Source organism: Dama dama, chromosome 15 (genome assembly GCF_033118175.1).
Source record: "Dama dama isolate Ldn47 chromosome 15, ASM3311817v1, whole genome shotgun sequence".
NCBI lineage: Eukaryota > Metazoa > Chordata > Mammalia > Artiodactyla > Cervidae > Dama > Dama dama.
This window is the reverse complement of record NC_083695.1, coordinates 32,605,915-32,622,770: the sequence shown is the minus strand read 5'-3', so window position 1 is coordinate 32,622,770 and position 16,856 is coordinate 32,605,915. Positions and strand designations below refer to the sequence as shown.

At 40.9% G+C, this 16,856-nt stretch overlaps 1 protein-coding gene across 23 annotated transcripts in view; it reads left to right on the top strand.

Annotated features, from left to right (window-relative positions):
- USP54 (ubiquitin specific peptidase 54) overlaps nt 1–16,856 on the top strand; it is a 118,626-nt gene that overhangs the window by 86,345 nt on the left and 15,425 nt on the right. For 22 of the 23 annotated variants that reach the window (XR_009696078.1, XM_061161821.1, XM_061161808.1 and 19 more), the window contains 8 exons: nt 786–917; nt 1,089–1,469; nt 1,720–1,951; nt 2,859–2,992; nt 5,744–5,911; nt 8,367–8,486; nt 9,403–9,598; nt 11,384–12,771. Coding sequence is in view for 22 of the 23 variants with exons in the window: in XM_061161821.1 (XP_061017804.1) it covers nt 786–917; nt 1,089–1,469; nt 1,720–1,951; nt 2,859–2,992; nt 5,744–5,911; nt 8,367–8,486; nt 9,403–9,598; nt 11,384–12,771 (2,751 nt within the window). In the remaining variant the exon portion in view is untranslated. The remainder of the gene's footprint in view (nt 1–785; nt 918–1,088; nt 1,470–1,719; nt 1,952–2,858; nt 2,993–5,743; nt 5,912–8,366; nt 8,487–9,402; nt 9,599–11,383; nt 12,772–16,856) is intronic. The other variant, XM_061161825.1, reaches the window with a different exon arrangement.

Sequence of the window (16,856 nt, the reverse complement as noted above, 5' to 3'; positions counted from 1 at the left end):
TTCACCTTTGGCTTCCAGCAGCCAAAGGTGTATGTATATGTATATGTACATATACATATGTACATATACATACAGTATTGTACATTTACATACTGTGGTCATGAAATGTGGCAGGTTACATAAAAGAGCCCAGATCTCCTGGGTTTCCCAGAGATTAGTATTGAGGAACTATGAAGTGTAATCTCTGGGTAAAGTCAAATTTGGTAAGACTTGGGTTATGGCTGGGAATGATTTGAATTATTCAAAGTTCAAATGTCCTTTGGGATGATTCACACCTAAGGAATGTTTAGAATTGGGTCTTAAAGCCATACACAGTCAGAGCTTTTGTGGGCAAAGGCTAGGGCACCAGATGTAACAAAAATTAGCTTTCACTTCATTTGTGTTGTTAAATAAATAGACAGAAAACTCTGTCTTCTTTTGATGAGAATGAAAATATATTGATACATGACATTCTTATATAATCTTTAAAACTTTTGCTTTTTAAAAACTACCAAGTAATGTGTCCTTCTGGGTCACTGGAAAGGAATACGAGGGAGATTGAGACTGGTCATTGCTCAGGAGACACTGTAAATTTGGAAATTCCTAATAAATACTTGAGCTTTTCTGCCTTTGTCTACTAAAAGATTCCTGCTGCACTTAAATCAGATGCATAGTTTTGGGCTCTACAGCTTCTGATCCCCTAAGTCTGGTGATGCTGCCATGAATCCCAAAGGGAGAGTAGGTTCTCAAATGGATGGAGGTCAGTCTCAGGTACCAACTTACCCTCATTTCCTTGTTTCCTTCAGGACACCTGACTGATAGTGAATGTAATCAGAAACTCCCGTCCAAGAAAGGGTCACTGATAGAGCGCAAGAGGAGCTCTGGCCGGGTCAGGAGGAAAGGCGATGAGTCTCAGGCCTCAGGGTACCACAGTGAAGGCAAGCCGCCCTGCATAGCTTCTCTTTCTTTCTTTACTCTGTCTAGCTTGTGTCACACTTCAGCCTGTGGCTTCTTCTCTCTGCTCAAAAGCCTTTCTTTTTTGACTCTGGGGTCTGGGTATCCATGATGACTTTAAACATTTGTAGTTGTTTCATTCTTTGTGTTTTTAGGAGAAACACTGAAAGAGAAGCAGGCTCCTAGGAATGCCTCCAAATCATCCAGCAGCACCAACAGGCTAAGGGATTTTAAGGAGACAGTCAGCAATATGATCCATAACAGACCATCCCTGGCTTCTCAGACCACCCTAGGACCTCCTTGTGTGGGGAGGGGAGGAGAACAGACCGACAGGAAACCTGCTCGGAGCCTGCCTTTACACGCTCGTGATTGGGAAGTAGAGAGCACCAGCAGCGAGTCCAAATCCAGTTCTTCTAGCAAGTATCGTCCGACATGGAGACCCAGACGGGAGGCTCTGAATATTGACAGTATCTTTAGTAAGGACAAAAGGAAGCACAGTGGCTATACCCAGCTTAGCCCCTTTTCTGAAGATTCAGGTGAGAAGATAATTAGGGAAGAATTGAGCTTTTGAATAAAGTGGATTTATATATTAAAAAAAAAAAAGCCTGGGTTTTCTGGTAGACTTGGCAAGGTACATTTTTACGTTGAAGGGTAAAAATTTTACCCTCATCAGTGGCCTATGAGCTCAATGAATGAGTCACTAAGAGGGAGGGGTTAGTTCTGTCTTGATTTGAGGCAGATGCTAAATCTATCTCCCTTTCCACACTTGTCCTTTGATCGGTATAGCAAAAGAATTTACACCAGATGAGTCAAGCAAGCCACCTGCTCACAACATTAAAACTGGAGGACCAAGCCCTCAGTACAAGATCTGGGGCCCAGCACGGCCAGGCTGTCACCTTTTAGAGCAACACCCTCGCCTAATCCAGCGAATGGAATCTGGTTATGAGAGCAGTGAGAGGAACAGCAGCAGCCCTGTCAGCCTGGATGCAGCCCTGCCTGAGAGCTCAAGTGTCTGCAGGTATTGTTTGGCCTTTGAATAGCTGTATTGTTCCTCACAGAAATGTAAGCCACCGAGAGGCTTCTTAACTCTCGAGTGAAGAGATGCACTGTCTTACCCTCTTGCGGGCAAGCAAACGGCTCTATCAGTTTCTGTGGCAACAGCACCCTCTGCTGGGGGAAGAAGCAAAGGCATTTGAGAAAGGGGAGACAACTTTTTTAAAGTATTATATATAAAATAACTGGTAAACTTCTAATGAAAGAATGAGTTAGTGAATTAAAACTTGTATACGATCAGAGAGAAAATCCAATTGTTATTTATTCCTGCCTTTTATTTTACTACTTTTTTTTTTAGATTCACCCGGGATTCTGTGTCTTATGAAGCCAATGATATTCATCATTCCATAAGATAATGATGAGAGTTTAATAGTGGTCATTGCACCTTGTCCATAAAACCCATTTGCTTTATATATTTCAGATCTCCATACATTGTTTTTATACTGAGTTGCCTCAGAGACAAATTTGCTAACAGTATAGTTGCTTTGAAAGGAGGGACATCATCTACAAGATTGATAACTATATCATCATATTTTGCCACTGCTCTTCCCTGACCTCAGACCCTGTTCAGTTTTACACATGCGAAGATGCTATAAAAGTGTAGGAAAGAGGAAGGCAGCCTATATGAGAACATTTGTTTATTAATTCATTAAATAAATTTTGTGCCAGACACACACAAAGCATGAATGAGGTGAGATAAGATGGGGGAACAAGAGGATGTTTTGATATTCATAAATAGTTTAGCAGATATTTTAATATTAGTTTGGTGCTGTGGGTTTTTGTTGTTGCTTTTGGAGGGATTTTGGTCCTATGAATATTGCTATTTACCAGCGTTCTGATGCTTTCCCTCGCCTCTGGTTTCTGTTTTGAAGGGATCCAAGTGCTAAGAGGTCAGCAGGGTTGGCCCCCTCCTGGCGTCACATCCCGAAGTCTCACAGTAGCAGCATCCTGGAGGCAGACTCCGCCGTGTCCAGGAGTGGCTGGATGAAGAACCAGCCACTTGCAGGTAAGTGGAGGGACACTGGATTTGGAGAGCTGGATTTCACTGCCAGTTCCGTCTGGGCAACAGCCTAACCTGAGCACATTTGAAGTGAGAGGGCAGTTGCACTTTGTTCCACCAGAACGTGAATGTGAAGGCATTTGATCTGCTCTCTCTCCAGGTTTATCTTTTTCATTGTCGTTCTATCACAGCTCGCCTGCTTGCTCCTATCCTTCTGGTGGAAGCGAGAAGGAACAGAAATATGGTGAACAGTGTCAGGAACACCTGCTTTCCTCAGAAGAATAAGTCCTGGGGCTTCCCTTGGTAGAGAGCCATCCTCTTGGGAATGGACTTTTTATTGTTTAGTTCTCTGAATTGAGATAACAAGGGGGACATGTAGACGATAGACAAAATTGGGAAATGAGCATGTCAGAGCTACCCTTACCCCTGCCTCTCTATCCTGCCTAGTATCCCTGCTTTGTTTTTCCTTCTTGAACGTGCCTCTGTCCCTCCTTCAGAGAAGCTCTAGAGGGATGATCTGACTCTTTCACACTAGATGTACTGACTGGAAATGGGTGAAAATGTGCTTTCTTTAAGAGAAGCTAGTATTTTCACAAGTCAAAGCTTAAAGATAAAGGAATATTGGAATTTTAGGCATGATACACCAAGCATAGAGATTTGAGGTAGTCATAGATTTTATGTCCTATTTACTTTCTTCTCACAACACACATATATACTTAGAGTGCATATTCAAATAAGCAAAATAAATGGATCCTTACTTAGAGCAGAAAATCAAGGTAATAACTATATAGGCTTCCCAAAATGGAGACTTTTTGTGATTTTTGAGGGAAGATAATATGTATTCAGTATTGTTTAGCCAGCTGAGGATTTCTGGGATCTGCTTGTCTAACTTAGAAATCAACCTTCTCTGAAAGATGTGTTTCATCATCCCCCTTTTTTTCTGGTATGTTAGATGAATTGGGAGTCACATGTGTGGGCAGAAGTTTAATTATGGTCTGATTTAATGAGCATCTGAATATAGATTTGTGGCCAGCTCACTAGGGAGATGAGGACACAATACTACATGGCAAACTGTAGAGATGAGACCAGGAACTTTACTGGTTTGACAACCAGTTCTCTTAATGTCCACGGAAAGTTCTTAGAGGTGGCTGGAAGTGTGATATGCAGCAGAAATAAAAAGGTATGAACTCTTTCAGGTATGAGTGAGGGGCATAGATTGCTAAGCATTGTTCTGGCAAAGCAGAACAATGCATGTAGGGGCAGATAATCTCTGAAATTCTGGGCTAGAGTAGGTTACAGTTAGAAACCCATGGAAGGAATTTATTCTTCCTAATGAAATTATAGGTTGGGTTTCTTTCCCACATTTTGTCTCATACTGACTAACACGGCTTTGAGAAACCTGTGCTCTTACTTTAGCCTGTTCTCCCTTCTCTTTTCTTTAACAGCCGATAGCTTTTCAGCACACTAAAGACTGAATCTTATGACTTCACTGATAGCCCTAATTCTAGACTAGCTGTATAGAATTCACCAACTGGATTCCTCAACTTGTAAAAGATGTTTGGCAAGGAGTTAGAATAAATTCCTTATATACTGTACTACACTACCACCCTCCTTGTATAGTAAACTCTATTTTTTTTATCTGGTGACTGTAATTTTTAAAAAATTACAGAGGTTAACACAAGTCCAACAGTTTGGTAACTTGCCCTGTGCCTCTTCAGTTTGAAGGAACCAGTGTTACCATTATGGTATATATCTTTCTACATCTATTTCTATGCTTTGTATTCTATGTACAAGTATAATGATAAGTTTATTGTAGTTGTTGTTTAGTTGTTAAGTTGTGTCCAACTCTTTTGCGACCCCATGGACTGTAGCCCACTAGGCTCCTCTGGCCATGGAATTTCCCAGGCAAGAATACTGGAGTGGATTGCCATTTCCTTCTCCAGGGGATCTTTTCGACCCAGGGATCGAACCCACGTCTCCTGCATTGGCAGGTGGCTTCTTTACCACTGACCCACCTGGGAACCCCTAAATAAACTTATTACTACCATTTAAAAATAAATAAAAGGAAGTTATACTGTAGATATTGTTATGTCACTTGGCTTTTCACTTAATTTATCATGGATATCCTTTTAGATCTATTTGATTCCATCTATGAACACTGATAAAATTAAGGTTTACTACTGTGGATATTTTACAAACTCATTTGGAAGGTGGTGGAAATTTAGGGAGAGAAATTGACTTGCTTGAAACTTCCTGGTGAGTCAGTGGCAGTAGAGAATGCTCTTTAACAGTTAAAAGCTTGGATTATGATTTTAACCTATTTGACTTTAATTCAGCTTTACCATTTGCCATCTTTGTTATTTTGGGCAAGTTATTTATTGTCTTTGTGACTCAGTTTCTTCATTCTTAAAATGTGGGCAGTAATAGTATCTACCTCACATATTGTGAGAATTACATGACATAATACAGGTGAAAGTGCTTTCAACTATGCCTGTCACAGAGTAAATAGGCAACAAATGTTAGTTGCTGTGTTGTTATTTTTGTTATAAAGTGCTCAATAAATATCACTCTTGTTATTATTATTCATGGCCCAGGCCTCATCCTGAATCTGATATGGGAAACACTGTCCAAATTTGCATTCCAAACTGAAGCCAAGAGTTCCCAAGAAAAAGCAGTGTGGTGACCATGAATATAGCAGGTGCTTAGTCTTGGTTATGGGAAAGTGGCAATTTCTCTTCTCCCTTGCTTGTATTACAGGTGGGGAGATATCTTCCAAAACTGAACTGGATGAATTGCAGGAAGAAGTGGCCAGAAGGGCACAGGAGCAGGAACTTCGGAGGAAACGAGAGAAGGAATTAGAGGCAGCTAAAGGGTTTAACCCTCATCCCAGCCGCTTCATGGACTTGGATGAACTGCAGAATCAGGGTAATTGTTGTGAGCATTAGGTTGTGGGTGATGGGGACAGAGAGAGGGGGAAGGAAAAAGGTATTTGAGCTCATAAATTCTGTCTTTTCTTTAGCAGAGTTGTATTTTATCTTAATTTAGCCATTTCAGTGAGAACGAAAGTAGGAGGTAACAAGCCTGTTGGTTAGAGACAGGCACTGATTTGGGGCCTGTCTATTAAAAGCTTGTATATTAGAGATAGTATAGTGTTCATGGAAAGTATTTCTGATGAGAAGGTGTAAATTAAACTATTCACAGTTCAGAAACAGCAGAAAAAGGCAATGAGTGAACCACACTGACTGTGAGGGGAATTCTTCTTGCTCAGCAGAAAAATGCCCTTGAGATTTCCTACCTGGAGCTTCAGGGAAGTGGATCTACCAAGCAGGTTCTAAGAACAAGAGGCTGACTGCCTTTTCATCCTGTGATGGTTCATCTTCCAACCTCACACAGTTTTCCTGGCCTTTATTTCAGCTGCTCTGGCTGCCCCAAATTAGTTACTGGTTTTTTTCTTCGATTGCTTTAAGATGTCATTTTATGCCAGCAGAGACTAGCCTTCAAAATAAGGGTTTAAAAAGGCTGAGGCATCTATTTTAAATAGGCCCTGAAACCTATATCTCTGTTTGTCTATGAAATAAATTATTGTTCAGAACCTCCAGCCAGATGCAGATTGTGCTAAAGCAGTGTAAAGAACAGGAGCCTGGGCTGTTTTGGGTGGCTGCTTTCTCTTAATCACTTCTTTCTTCTTATCAACACTCAGAGAAACTTCCTGGGCTTTTTGGGGGGCTCCTTTTCTCCTCTAATTCTACATCTTTTGATTCAAGGCAATTGTTGCTTTATACTTCCCAGAATATTGTATTTGTCTCCAAATTAGCTTACCTTTCCTAATTTTTTAGATATCCCTATACTTAGATTTTTTTTTTTCTTATTTTTTTTTCCTTAAGCTATATCACGTTGGTGTCTCAACTTTATGTTGCTTCTGAAAGAGGGGTCTTGTCATCTTCCTCCCTTGCCTTTCTCCCCCCTCTGTCAGTTGGGTAGTACTTTAGAGTTGAGAGTGAGTCCCTCTGGTTGTATTTCACTGTCAGTTCTCCAGATATTCTGGTTTAGCATCTCCTGGAACAGCAAGGAATAGAGTGCTAAGAATTCTGGAGGATAAGAATTATAATTTAGTACAATGATTGGCCAGCTGTAGTTTTCCTGTGTCTCTGTAGAGAACATTTTTTTAATGCTGTAGCCACCACCTCTGATTATAAAGGTTGCATAGATTCAGTTGATTTCAGATATAATGAGAAAATTTCAGGCCTGTGTACCCCCTACCCCAGGGACCATAACTCTAGTGGTGGAGTAGAATCCAAATGCTACTTCCACTGTCTTCCCATTATTCTCCAAAAGTTATTAGTGGACTAAGGAGTGAATGTTAGGGGTATGGAAGAGCTTTCCTTACCATGTCCAGCTGGAGGTTAATGGAGGATGGGGATATTATGGGAGAAATAATATGATTTCTTTTTTCTTGTGAGCTTGTGAAACTCACCATTAATTCCAATCACAGATGAAGTTACATTACAGCTTACTACTGATTTATGGTTATGAGTGAGTAAAAGGCAGTGGGATACATAAACTTGAGGATTCTTTTACAGAAGTTACATTCATAGTAGTTTGTCACTCTTTATCTGGCACTATCCTTCAACTCCTGTCCTGCTTTGGCACATATTCACTTTTGGGGAGAAGGCAACATTTCATGGTCACTGTGTGGGAAGGTGACTCTTTTATAGTAGGTTGGGTGAGCAAGGGCAGAACAGAAGTAAATACTTAGCCTTGCTGATGAAAGATAAGTGTGTGGAAACCAAGAACAAAGATGGTTCCACTGACTTGGTAGATATATTGAAGTTAGGAACTGTAGAACACCTGTGCCCGAGAGGAGTACTGATTTTCCAGGTGCGGGTGGTATAGAGAGGACTATGAATTGGTACAGGAAAGAAGTGTTACACATGACTATCCACAGAGTCATGAGGCCACTTTTGCCTTAACACAACAGTGGAGGTCTCGGTGGAGATCTGGGGTTCTGGACACACATTGCCAAGATGTATCTTGTTGCAATCTTGTGGGGAAGCAGGTCATTTCCAGGCAAAAGAACCCACCCTTCTATTATAGACAGTACTTTGTTCTTTCTTGAGGGACGTCCTAAGAGGTCTTGGAGTTGAAATATGTGGTGGACAATGACATGCCCCTCCTTCACGGCTTTGGTAAGGTCTCAGTTAAGGCAAAGAAAAATGGATGTCCTACATGTTTCAGAGAATTCTTACTAGTAATGGTCAGTTGGAATAAAGGTGGACCAAAGACTCAGCAGTGAGAATCTATGTACACCGAAAGGAAACAATGCTACATAGGAAAAGTTGGAACAGGTTGTTATGAAAATGAAAAGTGCTGGCCCTTTCAGGGAGGAGTGACGGCTTTGAGAGGTCCCTGCAAGAGGCAGATTCAGTGTTTGAAGAGTCGCTGCATCTGGAGCAGAAGGGAGACTGTGCTGCCGCTTTGGCTCTCTGTAACGAAGCTATCTGTAAGTAACTCTAACCGCTATGGCTATGGCACTTTTGACTAACTTCATGATAGTTATTCACTCAGATAGGATAAAAAGAGCTTTTAGGTTTCATTACTTTCACTCCCCCAAACTGAGGCCCTTTAGCTATCTTTTCCATTCAGATTTCTAAATGTGCTAGGCACTGTCACTGTGGCCTGTGGGTATTTACTGGAAAAATCTCAGCAGGAGTCTACAAATGAACTATCCAGCCATACCTATCTCCTAATACCCAAATAAACTTAGGTCTCAGATGCGAGGTTAGTCTGCTCTTGTGCTAGTTACTGACTAGCGCAGTGGAGCTTAGGGCAGGAAGAAATGAATAAATTGGCTGTGACTTCCTAGGCCTGTGACTTCTTACTGCATATTTGATTCTTTACGTTTCTCCCCTGCCTTCCTGGTATGCTGCAGCATAGGGTTACAGCAAGGGACTAAGAATGTGTATCTGGTTCTTAAATATGACCCACAAGAAGCTGTGTTCTATAAAGACAGATGCAGGTTTGGATCTTAGTTCTGCTGTTGACTGTCAGGAAGGGGGAGTTGTGAACAGAGAATGAAGACCAGAGTTGGACAGGTCAGTTGCAAAGGACAATGAGAGTGGTAACATCTGAGATGGAAGCACCAATTTATCTTCTTGACTCATTTTAGTTTAGCTTTTTGTTTGTTTGATTTTTAAATTTGAATTAACCTGTTTGGCCTCCATGGCTTCCGTGAATGTTCCTTACAGCCAGAGGCAGCCCTGTGCCCTGGATACCATATGCATGGTCCATGCCTTGTAGTTCTGCTGCATATTTTCAGTTTTATTGCATAACTTTGCTCATTTTTGGTTGAATTTTATTTTTTATTTTTGTTTGTATTTTTGTGTTCTGTTTCTGCTGTATTTTCTTTTGCATTTTAGCTAAACTAAGACTTGCCCTGCATGGTGCCAGCTCTAGCACGCACAGCAGAGCCCTAGTCGATAAGAAGTTGCAAATCAGTATTCGAAAAGCACGGAGCCTGCAGGAGCGCATGCAGCAGCAGCAATCATCTCAGCCGCCGTCGCAGCCCTCAGCCTGCCTCCCCTCACAGGGGGGAGCGCTCCCTCAGCCGACAAGGTAGTGCCTGGGAACCACAGTAGTTTATGGACGCCAGGGGAGGAAGTGACCATGGGTGCTCCATAGCCAGCTCTCATTGTCTTGGCGACTCCAGGGGAGAGAGAAGAGTCCTCTGAAAAGATTTCTTCTCTCAGGTCAGATATACAGTGAAAAGCTCATCCCACTGCTGGTCCTTCTCTTAACAGTTCCTAGAAAGATACAGAAAGCATAGCATCATAAATAGACCACTTGTCCATATTTCCTGTGGGTGAGTTTGTCTCTGGACTTGTGTAATAACATGATTATTAAATTGGCACATATTATGATCTTAGACATGGCAGTCTGAGTTGCATTTCACTTTGGAGTAGAAACCATGTGATTTATTTGGGGATTTCAGTGTCTCCTGTCCCTTAGGGAAGCAGAGAAAGCAGTCTTCCTTGCTCTGACTCAGCTACTGAGAGGAGACACAAAGATTCCCTTTGTTTTTCTTCCCTATGGTCAGAAATAGGAAAAAAGTCCCCATGGACATTAGTATAGTTCCCACATTTTAGCCCTTGAAACTGGCTGTTACTTAGAATAGATAGAATTAAGTAGGAATTAATGTTGGCTGTTAATAAGCCTGAGTAGTTTTCAGAATATAAATATTATAAAGGAAGCTAACAGTTTTTGAATATTTGCCCAGGCAGTAAGCTAAATACTTTCATGTTTTATTTTACACCTTTAGGAGACAGGGATTACTATTTAGCAATGGTTTATAAATAAGGAAACTCAGGCTCAGAGAGGATTAACTAAGTATGATACCCAGGATTACTCAGCTAGTAAGTGGTAGAAGCATGGAATTTGAAATCCAGGTCTTTTGGACTCCATTATGTTTCCCTTATAAGTAATACATTCTTCACAGTGTTACAAGGGTGATAGAATTACTATATCCACAAAAGTTTATAGTATATTATCATTGAAATTTGGTGCTCCTAGCAAGGATCTTCCATTTTCTTCTTTTCTCCTATTTGCTCCACTAGTTGAATGCTGATTTGACAATCTGATCGGAGATATATTTGAGTGTAAGCAATTGAGGGAGCTAAACTCTTTTCAGAAATCTTACTTGATATATGTGAGTAATTAAGGTTATATCTAAGTGCTTCTAATGAGATTTTCAGATCAGAAATATAAAACAATTAGCAAGAAACCAATTAAGTGCATTTAATTCCTACTCCCACTCCCAGATCTCAAGAGAGTCACCATTTGTTACTTTGGGGAAGCATCTCAGTGAGTAAACACAATCAAATCCAGATTATAAGAATACACTTGAAATGGTTGATCTTTCTATTAATGCCGGGAGCCCAAATCATCCTGTACTCTGTAAATATGGCCTTTTGGTTCTTTTGGCTGATCTGCCTCTCAGGACCCTAGGTATGAGTGATCTCTAGGCTTTGCTTACCTTCTCTTGTCATCTGCATGTGGGACTAGAAATGTTTGTTTTTGAATTTTTAAGTAGAGGATGATTGGAATGGGACTTTACAGGTAATGAAGAATATTGGCAAGAGCTTTGCTTACTATCACTGTGTACAACTTTGATGAGGATATTTAATAAAGAGAATTGATATTACCCGTTACTTGGGTATGAGCTGACCACATACCTTCTCTCGCGAACCTCCAATCTGTTGACTCTACTTATGCTTGTCTTTCTATTTCTTTTCACCATTCCCTCTGTGAATAGCTAGAAATGGGAACCAAATGAACAGTTCTTTTTGTAAGTAATCTTGTCAATTAAGACAGCTTATGACTGGCTCTCTTTATTTATTTCAGTGAACAGCCTATCCCGCTCCAAGTATTGTTAAGCCAGGAGGCCCAACTGGAACCCTACACGAATACGGAGTTTGGGGCCAGTACTTTCATTTACACACCTGCTTCCTGCCATGAGTCACACTCGCCGTTATTCCCAGACTCATCCGCCCTGTCTGCTCCACAGCACAATTCCCCCCGTGGGTCTGCCTCGAACCTTCTTACTCCAGTTGAGGTGGACAGTGTTGACCCCTCTGTGTTTCACAGGCAGGGCTTACCTAGAACACCAGGGAGAACTGAGACGGACTCTCCTCATGCTTGGGAACCAGAGGATGAGCGGCAAAGCTGCAGGGGTGACGACGGTAGCTGCACCAGGTTCCCCCAACAAGAAGGAAGAGACACTGATCAAGAACAGCTATTCCAAGAAAGGAGGGATCCTGCTGACTCATCCCCGGCGATGCCTTGGTCACAGCCAATTGGAATAACAGCCACCTCTGAGAGAGGAGACACGCACAGTCTAGGCTGTGGTCCCTCAAGTTCAGCAGCTCAGCCTAGCCTTTCTCTGCACAGGGCCTGCCACCCCGTAAAGCCTGCTCCTTCCTCGTCTGTGCTTCACTCTTCTAATGCTGTACAGAAAACTGACCAATGCCTCCAAACCCAAAGCCTCAAAACTCCATTGACTTCAAATGTGGACCGAGGCAGCGAGGAGCCCTCTATGCCAGAGTTTCCTACCACCAAGGGGCTTGTCCGCTCTTTGGCAGAGCAGTTCCAGAGGATGCACAGTGCCTCCACCAGGGATGGTACAGGTGCCCAGGATAGAAGTTTGCCAAATAGTCTAAGGAAGGACTCTCCACCTTCTGACTGTAAGCCTCCTTTCCCACAGGGTCAAGGGAAAGGCCACTGGTCTTGGGCAAAACAACAACCCTCTTTGGATGGTAGGAACAAACTGCCTTCCTGGGAAGAGCCTGCTAATCATCCTTCTCTTGCCATGAACTCTGGGCCGCCTAATGGTGAAGCTTCTAGGGGAGGACATCCCAGGTTGGCAGAGTCAGGTATTTACCATGGGAAACCGTCTCAAGTGAGAGATGCTGGGCCTAAGGAGCTGGGCAGCAGTGTCGATTCAGGGACTTCCTTGCCTTTGGATTCTTGGGTGAATGTCACAAGGCTCTGTGATTCTCAGCTCAAACATGGGGTCCCTGGGCCAGGAGTGAAGTCCTCCCCTCATGATTCCCATACCTGTGTAACCTATCCAGAAAGAAACCACATCATTTTGCATCCACATTGGAACCAGGACACAGAGCAGGAGACCTCAGAATTGGAGTCTCTCTACCAAGCCAGTCTTCAGGTTTCTCAATCTGGCTGTTCTGGATGTGGGCAGCAGGAAGTAGCCTGGAACCCGCTGAGCCAAACAGGTAAGAATGCAACCAGGGGCAGGAGGTGTGGGGGACATAGAAAAGCTGAAGGCAGGAGGATAAGATCAGAAGGGGGGATGATGTTCTATCTAAATAATATCCTCAGCTTAGGTGGCAGCAGCAGAATTTCTGACTTTATTTATAACGACTTCATGATAAGAGCTAGACATTTTCCTGGCTAGAGTAGAGAACGGGGGCAGAATCATCACTCACAGGCTAGTTCCCTCCTTCTAAAGAAAGAGATCAATGACTGTATGCCCAGGGCTGCTGCAGTATACATGCTAAGGAGTGGTTCTTAGGCCTTTGAGAGTGATTCAGCATGAGACAGGGGAGGCTGAGTGGGTAAGTCATCCTTCCATGGCTTAGGAACTGAACTGATCCCAAGATCCAGCTTCCAGATCCAACTTGCAACAAGGATGTCCACACTGAGCCAGGTCTGCAATGTAGCATTTTCAGATTGTACTGAACCAGCTATATCAAGACCTTCCCTCATCCATTCTGGAACTACCAGATTTAGAATTTTCAAGGAGGTATGCCTGTAGGGTACCTGTTCACTGACTCTTTGTGAGATTATATTGTGTGAAGAGTGAAATCTAATGTTAAATGCATAGTATATACATAATTCTATAAGCTGAAGACATAAAGGATATTTATAATTTAGGACTGATGTACTTAAGAACTCCAAAGCCTGAACTATCATCCTGTCTCCATCATTAACTGTCAGTATAAATTTGGATAAGTCATTTAATATTTAAGCTGTTACCGATAAGAAAATTGGTTCAGTGATTTTCTTTTAAACATACTTTGCAACTCTTAAAAGGATACGTATGATTCTGTGAAACTGACTCAGAGAAATGTATCTTCAGTTCAAGTAGTATAGATTCTTTGCATGCTGCCAACCAACATTTAATTACAGCCAAACAAGTGTTTATTCAGAATCTTCTATGTTTCCAGTAGTGTCAGAGTGGGGGTCATCACATAAATATAAGATTTGATATTAAGATATGTTTTTCTTAGGATCTTCACTCTAGACTTTGCAATAACATTTATGATCCTTAGATACATAAGACAGAGCAGTATGGGAAGATTCTAAAGAATAAGGAAAAGTTGGAGTTTGCCTCAGTTAGATCCTGTCTAACATAACAGAGAAAGAATATATAAATGTAAAGTGTTTTAAGAATAAGAAACACATATAAAAAATACACTGTGACTAAAATTGAACTCACCAATTGAATGTCAAACATTATAGTACAAACAAAACAAAAAGTCCATATGTTACCCCAAACAGTGGGCTTCCCAGGTAGCGCTAGTGGTAAAGAACTCTCCTGCCAAGGCAGGAGATGTAAGAGACACGGGTTCAATCCCTGGGGTCAGGAAGATTCCCTGGAGGAGGGCATGGCAACCCACTCCAGTATTCTTGCCTGGAGAATCTCGTGAACAGAGGAGCCTGGCGAGCTATAGTCTGTAGAGTTGCAAAGAGTTGGACACACTGAAGCGACTTAGCCTGCACCCCAAATAGCAGCAATTTTTTTTTTTTTTATTATAGATACTTTTGAAAATATATAAAGTAAGAAAAATCATTGATAACCCCACTCAGTAATTTCATGAGTTTACTTCTGGTTTTGGGTTGTGTCCCAGCCCTGGTTGATACAGTTTTTTAAAAAATTGAAGTATAGTTGATTTACAGTTGTATTAGGTTTTTCTTTTTTTTGTATTACTTTTAGGTATATAGTATACAGCAAAGTGACTCAGTTCATATATTAATATATATAATGTATGTATATACATATATATATACATATATATGTATATACATATATATATACACATATATATATGCATGCTTGCTTAGTTATGTCCGACTCTTTGTGACTCCTTGGACTATAGCCTGCCAGGCTCCTCTGTCCATGGAATTTTTCAGACAAGAATACTGGAGTGAGTTGCCATTTCCTGCTCCAGGGGATCCTCCTGACTCAGGAATGAAACCTGCTTCTCCTACAATGCAGGCTGATTCTTTATTGCTGAGCCATTGTATACATATGTATGTTAATATATATACATATATATGTGTGTGTATTGTTTTTCAGATTTTTTTCCATTATGGGTTATTACAAAATATTTACTATTACCTGTGCTATGCAATAGGTCCTTGCTTATATATTTTCTATATAGTAGCATATATATGTTAATCCCAAACTCCCAGTTTATCCCTTCCCCTCTTTCCTCTTTGATAACCAAAAGTTTGGTTTCTGTGTCTGTGAGTCAATTTCTGTTTTATAAATAAGTTCATTTGCATCATCTTTTTAGATTCCACGTACAAGTGATGTAAATTTGTCTTTCTCTGATTTACTTCACTTAATATAATCTATAGGTCCAGCCATGTTGCTGCTGGTTTTGTTTTTTATGCATATATACTATATATTTATTTGTATTGTTTTGACCAAAAGTAGAATCATTGTAAAATATGTATACAGTTTAGTCCCATGATTTTCTTATATCCATAAACATTTTCCCTTTGGAAAAAATTACTTTTAATGACTATAATATGCTTTACATGAATGTACCATAATATATTCAACCATTCTACTCTGGTTGAATATTTACTTCCAATTTTTTGGTAATATAGCACTGTGATGAGTATCTTTATACTTAAAGAGTTTGGCCACATTTCTGATAAACTCCTTAGAATAAACTTTTAGAAGGATAATAACTAGCTGAAAGTTATAAACTTTAAAAAAATCTCTTGATACATACTGGCAAACTCAGGAAGATTATACTTCTGAAAGCAGTATGAGAGCATACCTTACCAACCATTAATTTGTACTTGATAGTGAAAGAAAACTAATTTTAAAAATCCATTTGATGAATCAGTCCTGAAAATAACTTGTCAAACCAAAGTAGGCTGTATTTTGGTTCAGTTCAGTTCAGTTCAGTCGCTCAGTCGTGTCCTACTCTTTGCGACCCATGAATTGCAGCACGCCAGGCCTCCCTGTCCATCACCAGCTCCCGGAGTTTACCCAAACTCATGTCGATCGAGTCGGTGATGCCATCCAGCCATCTCATCCTCTGTCGTCCCCTTCTCCTCCTGCCCCCAATCCCTCCCAGCATCAGGGTCTTCTCCAATGAGTCAACTCTTTGCATGAGATGGCCAAAGTATTGGAATTTCAGCCTCAGCATCAGTCCTTCCAATGAACACCCAGGACTGATCTTCTATAGGATGGATTGGTTGGATCTCCCTGCAGTCCAAGGGACTCTCAAGAGTCTTCTCCAGCACCATAGTTCAAAAGCATCAATTTTTTGGCGCTCAGCTTTCTTCACAGTCCAACTCTCACATCCATACATGACCACTGGAAAAACCATAGCCTTGACTAGACGGACCTTTGTTGACAAAGTAATGTCTCTGCTTTTTAATATGCTATCTAGATTGGTCATAACTTTCCTTCCAAGGAGTAAGCGTCTTTTAATTTCATGGCTGCAATCACCATCTGCAGTGATTTTGGAGCCCAAAAAAATAAAGTCTGACACTGTTTCCACTGTCTCCCCATCTATTTCCCATGAAGTGATGGGACCAGATGCCATGATCTTAGTTTTCTGAATGTTGAGCTTTAAGCCAACTTTTTCACTCTCCTCTTTCACTTTCATCAAGAGGCGTTTTAGTTCCTCTTCACTTTCTATTTTGGTTAGTCTCTTTTAAATCGAGTCTTTCAGAACTGACATGACAGAATAAAGAAAAGATCAGTGGAATAAATCGGGAAGTAGATGAAGGAAGGAAATCGAGAGGAAAATGCTGGTTAGGGTACATATATGATAGAATATATCTTTAGGGGAGTCCTCTTTTTTTGGAAAGCATTTATTAAGCACAAAATTACTTTCTTCCTCCAGATTTGTATCTATAGTTGATAAGTAACACTGTGTAAGTTTAAAGTATACAGTGTGATGGTTGATACATGTATATGTTGCTGAGTGATTACAATAAAGGTAGTGAACAAAACCATCACCATACCTAATAACTGTTGTGTGTGTGTGTATGTGTGTGTGTGGTGAGAATATTTAATTAAGATCTACTATCTTAACAACTTTCAGGT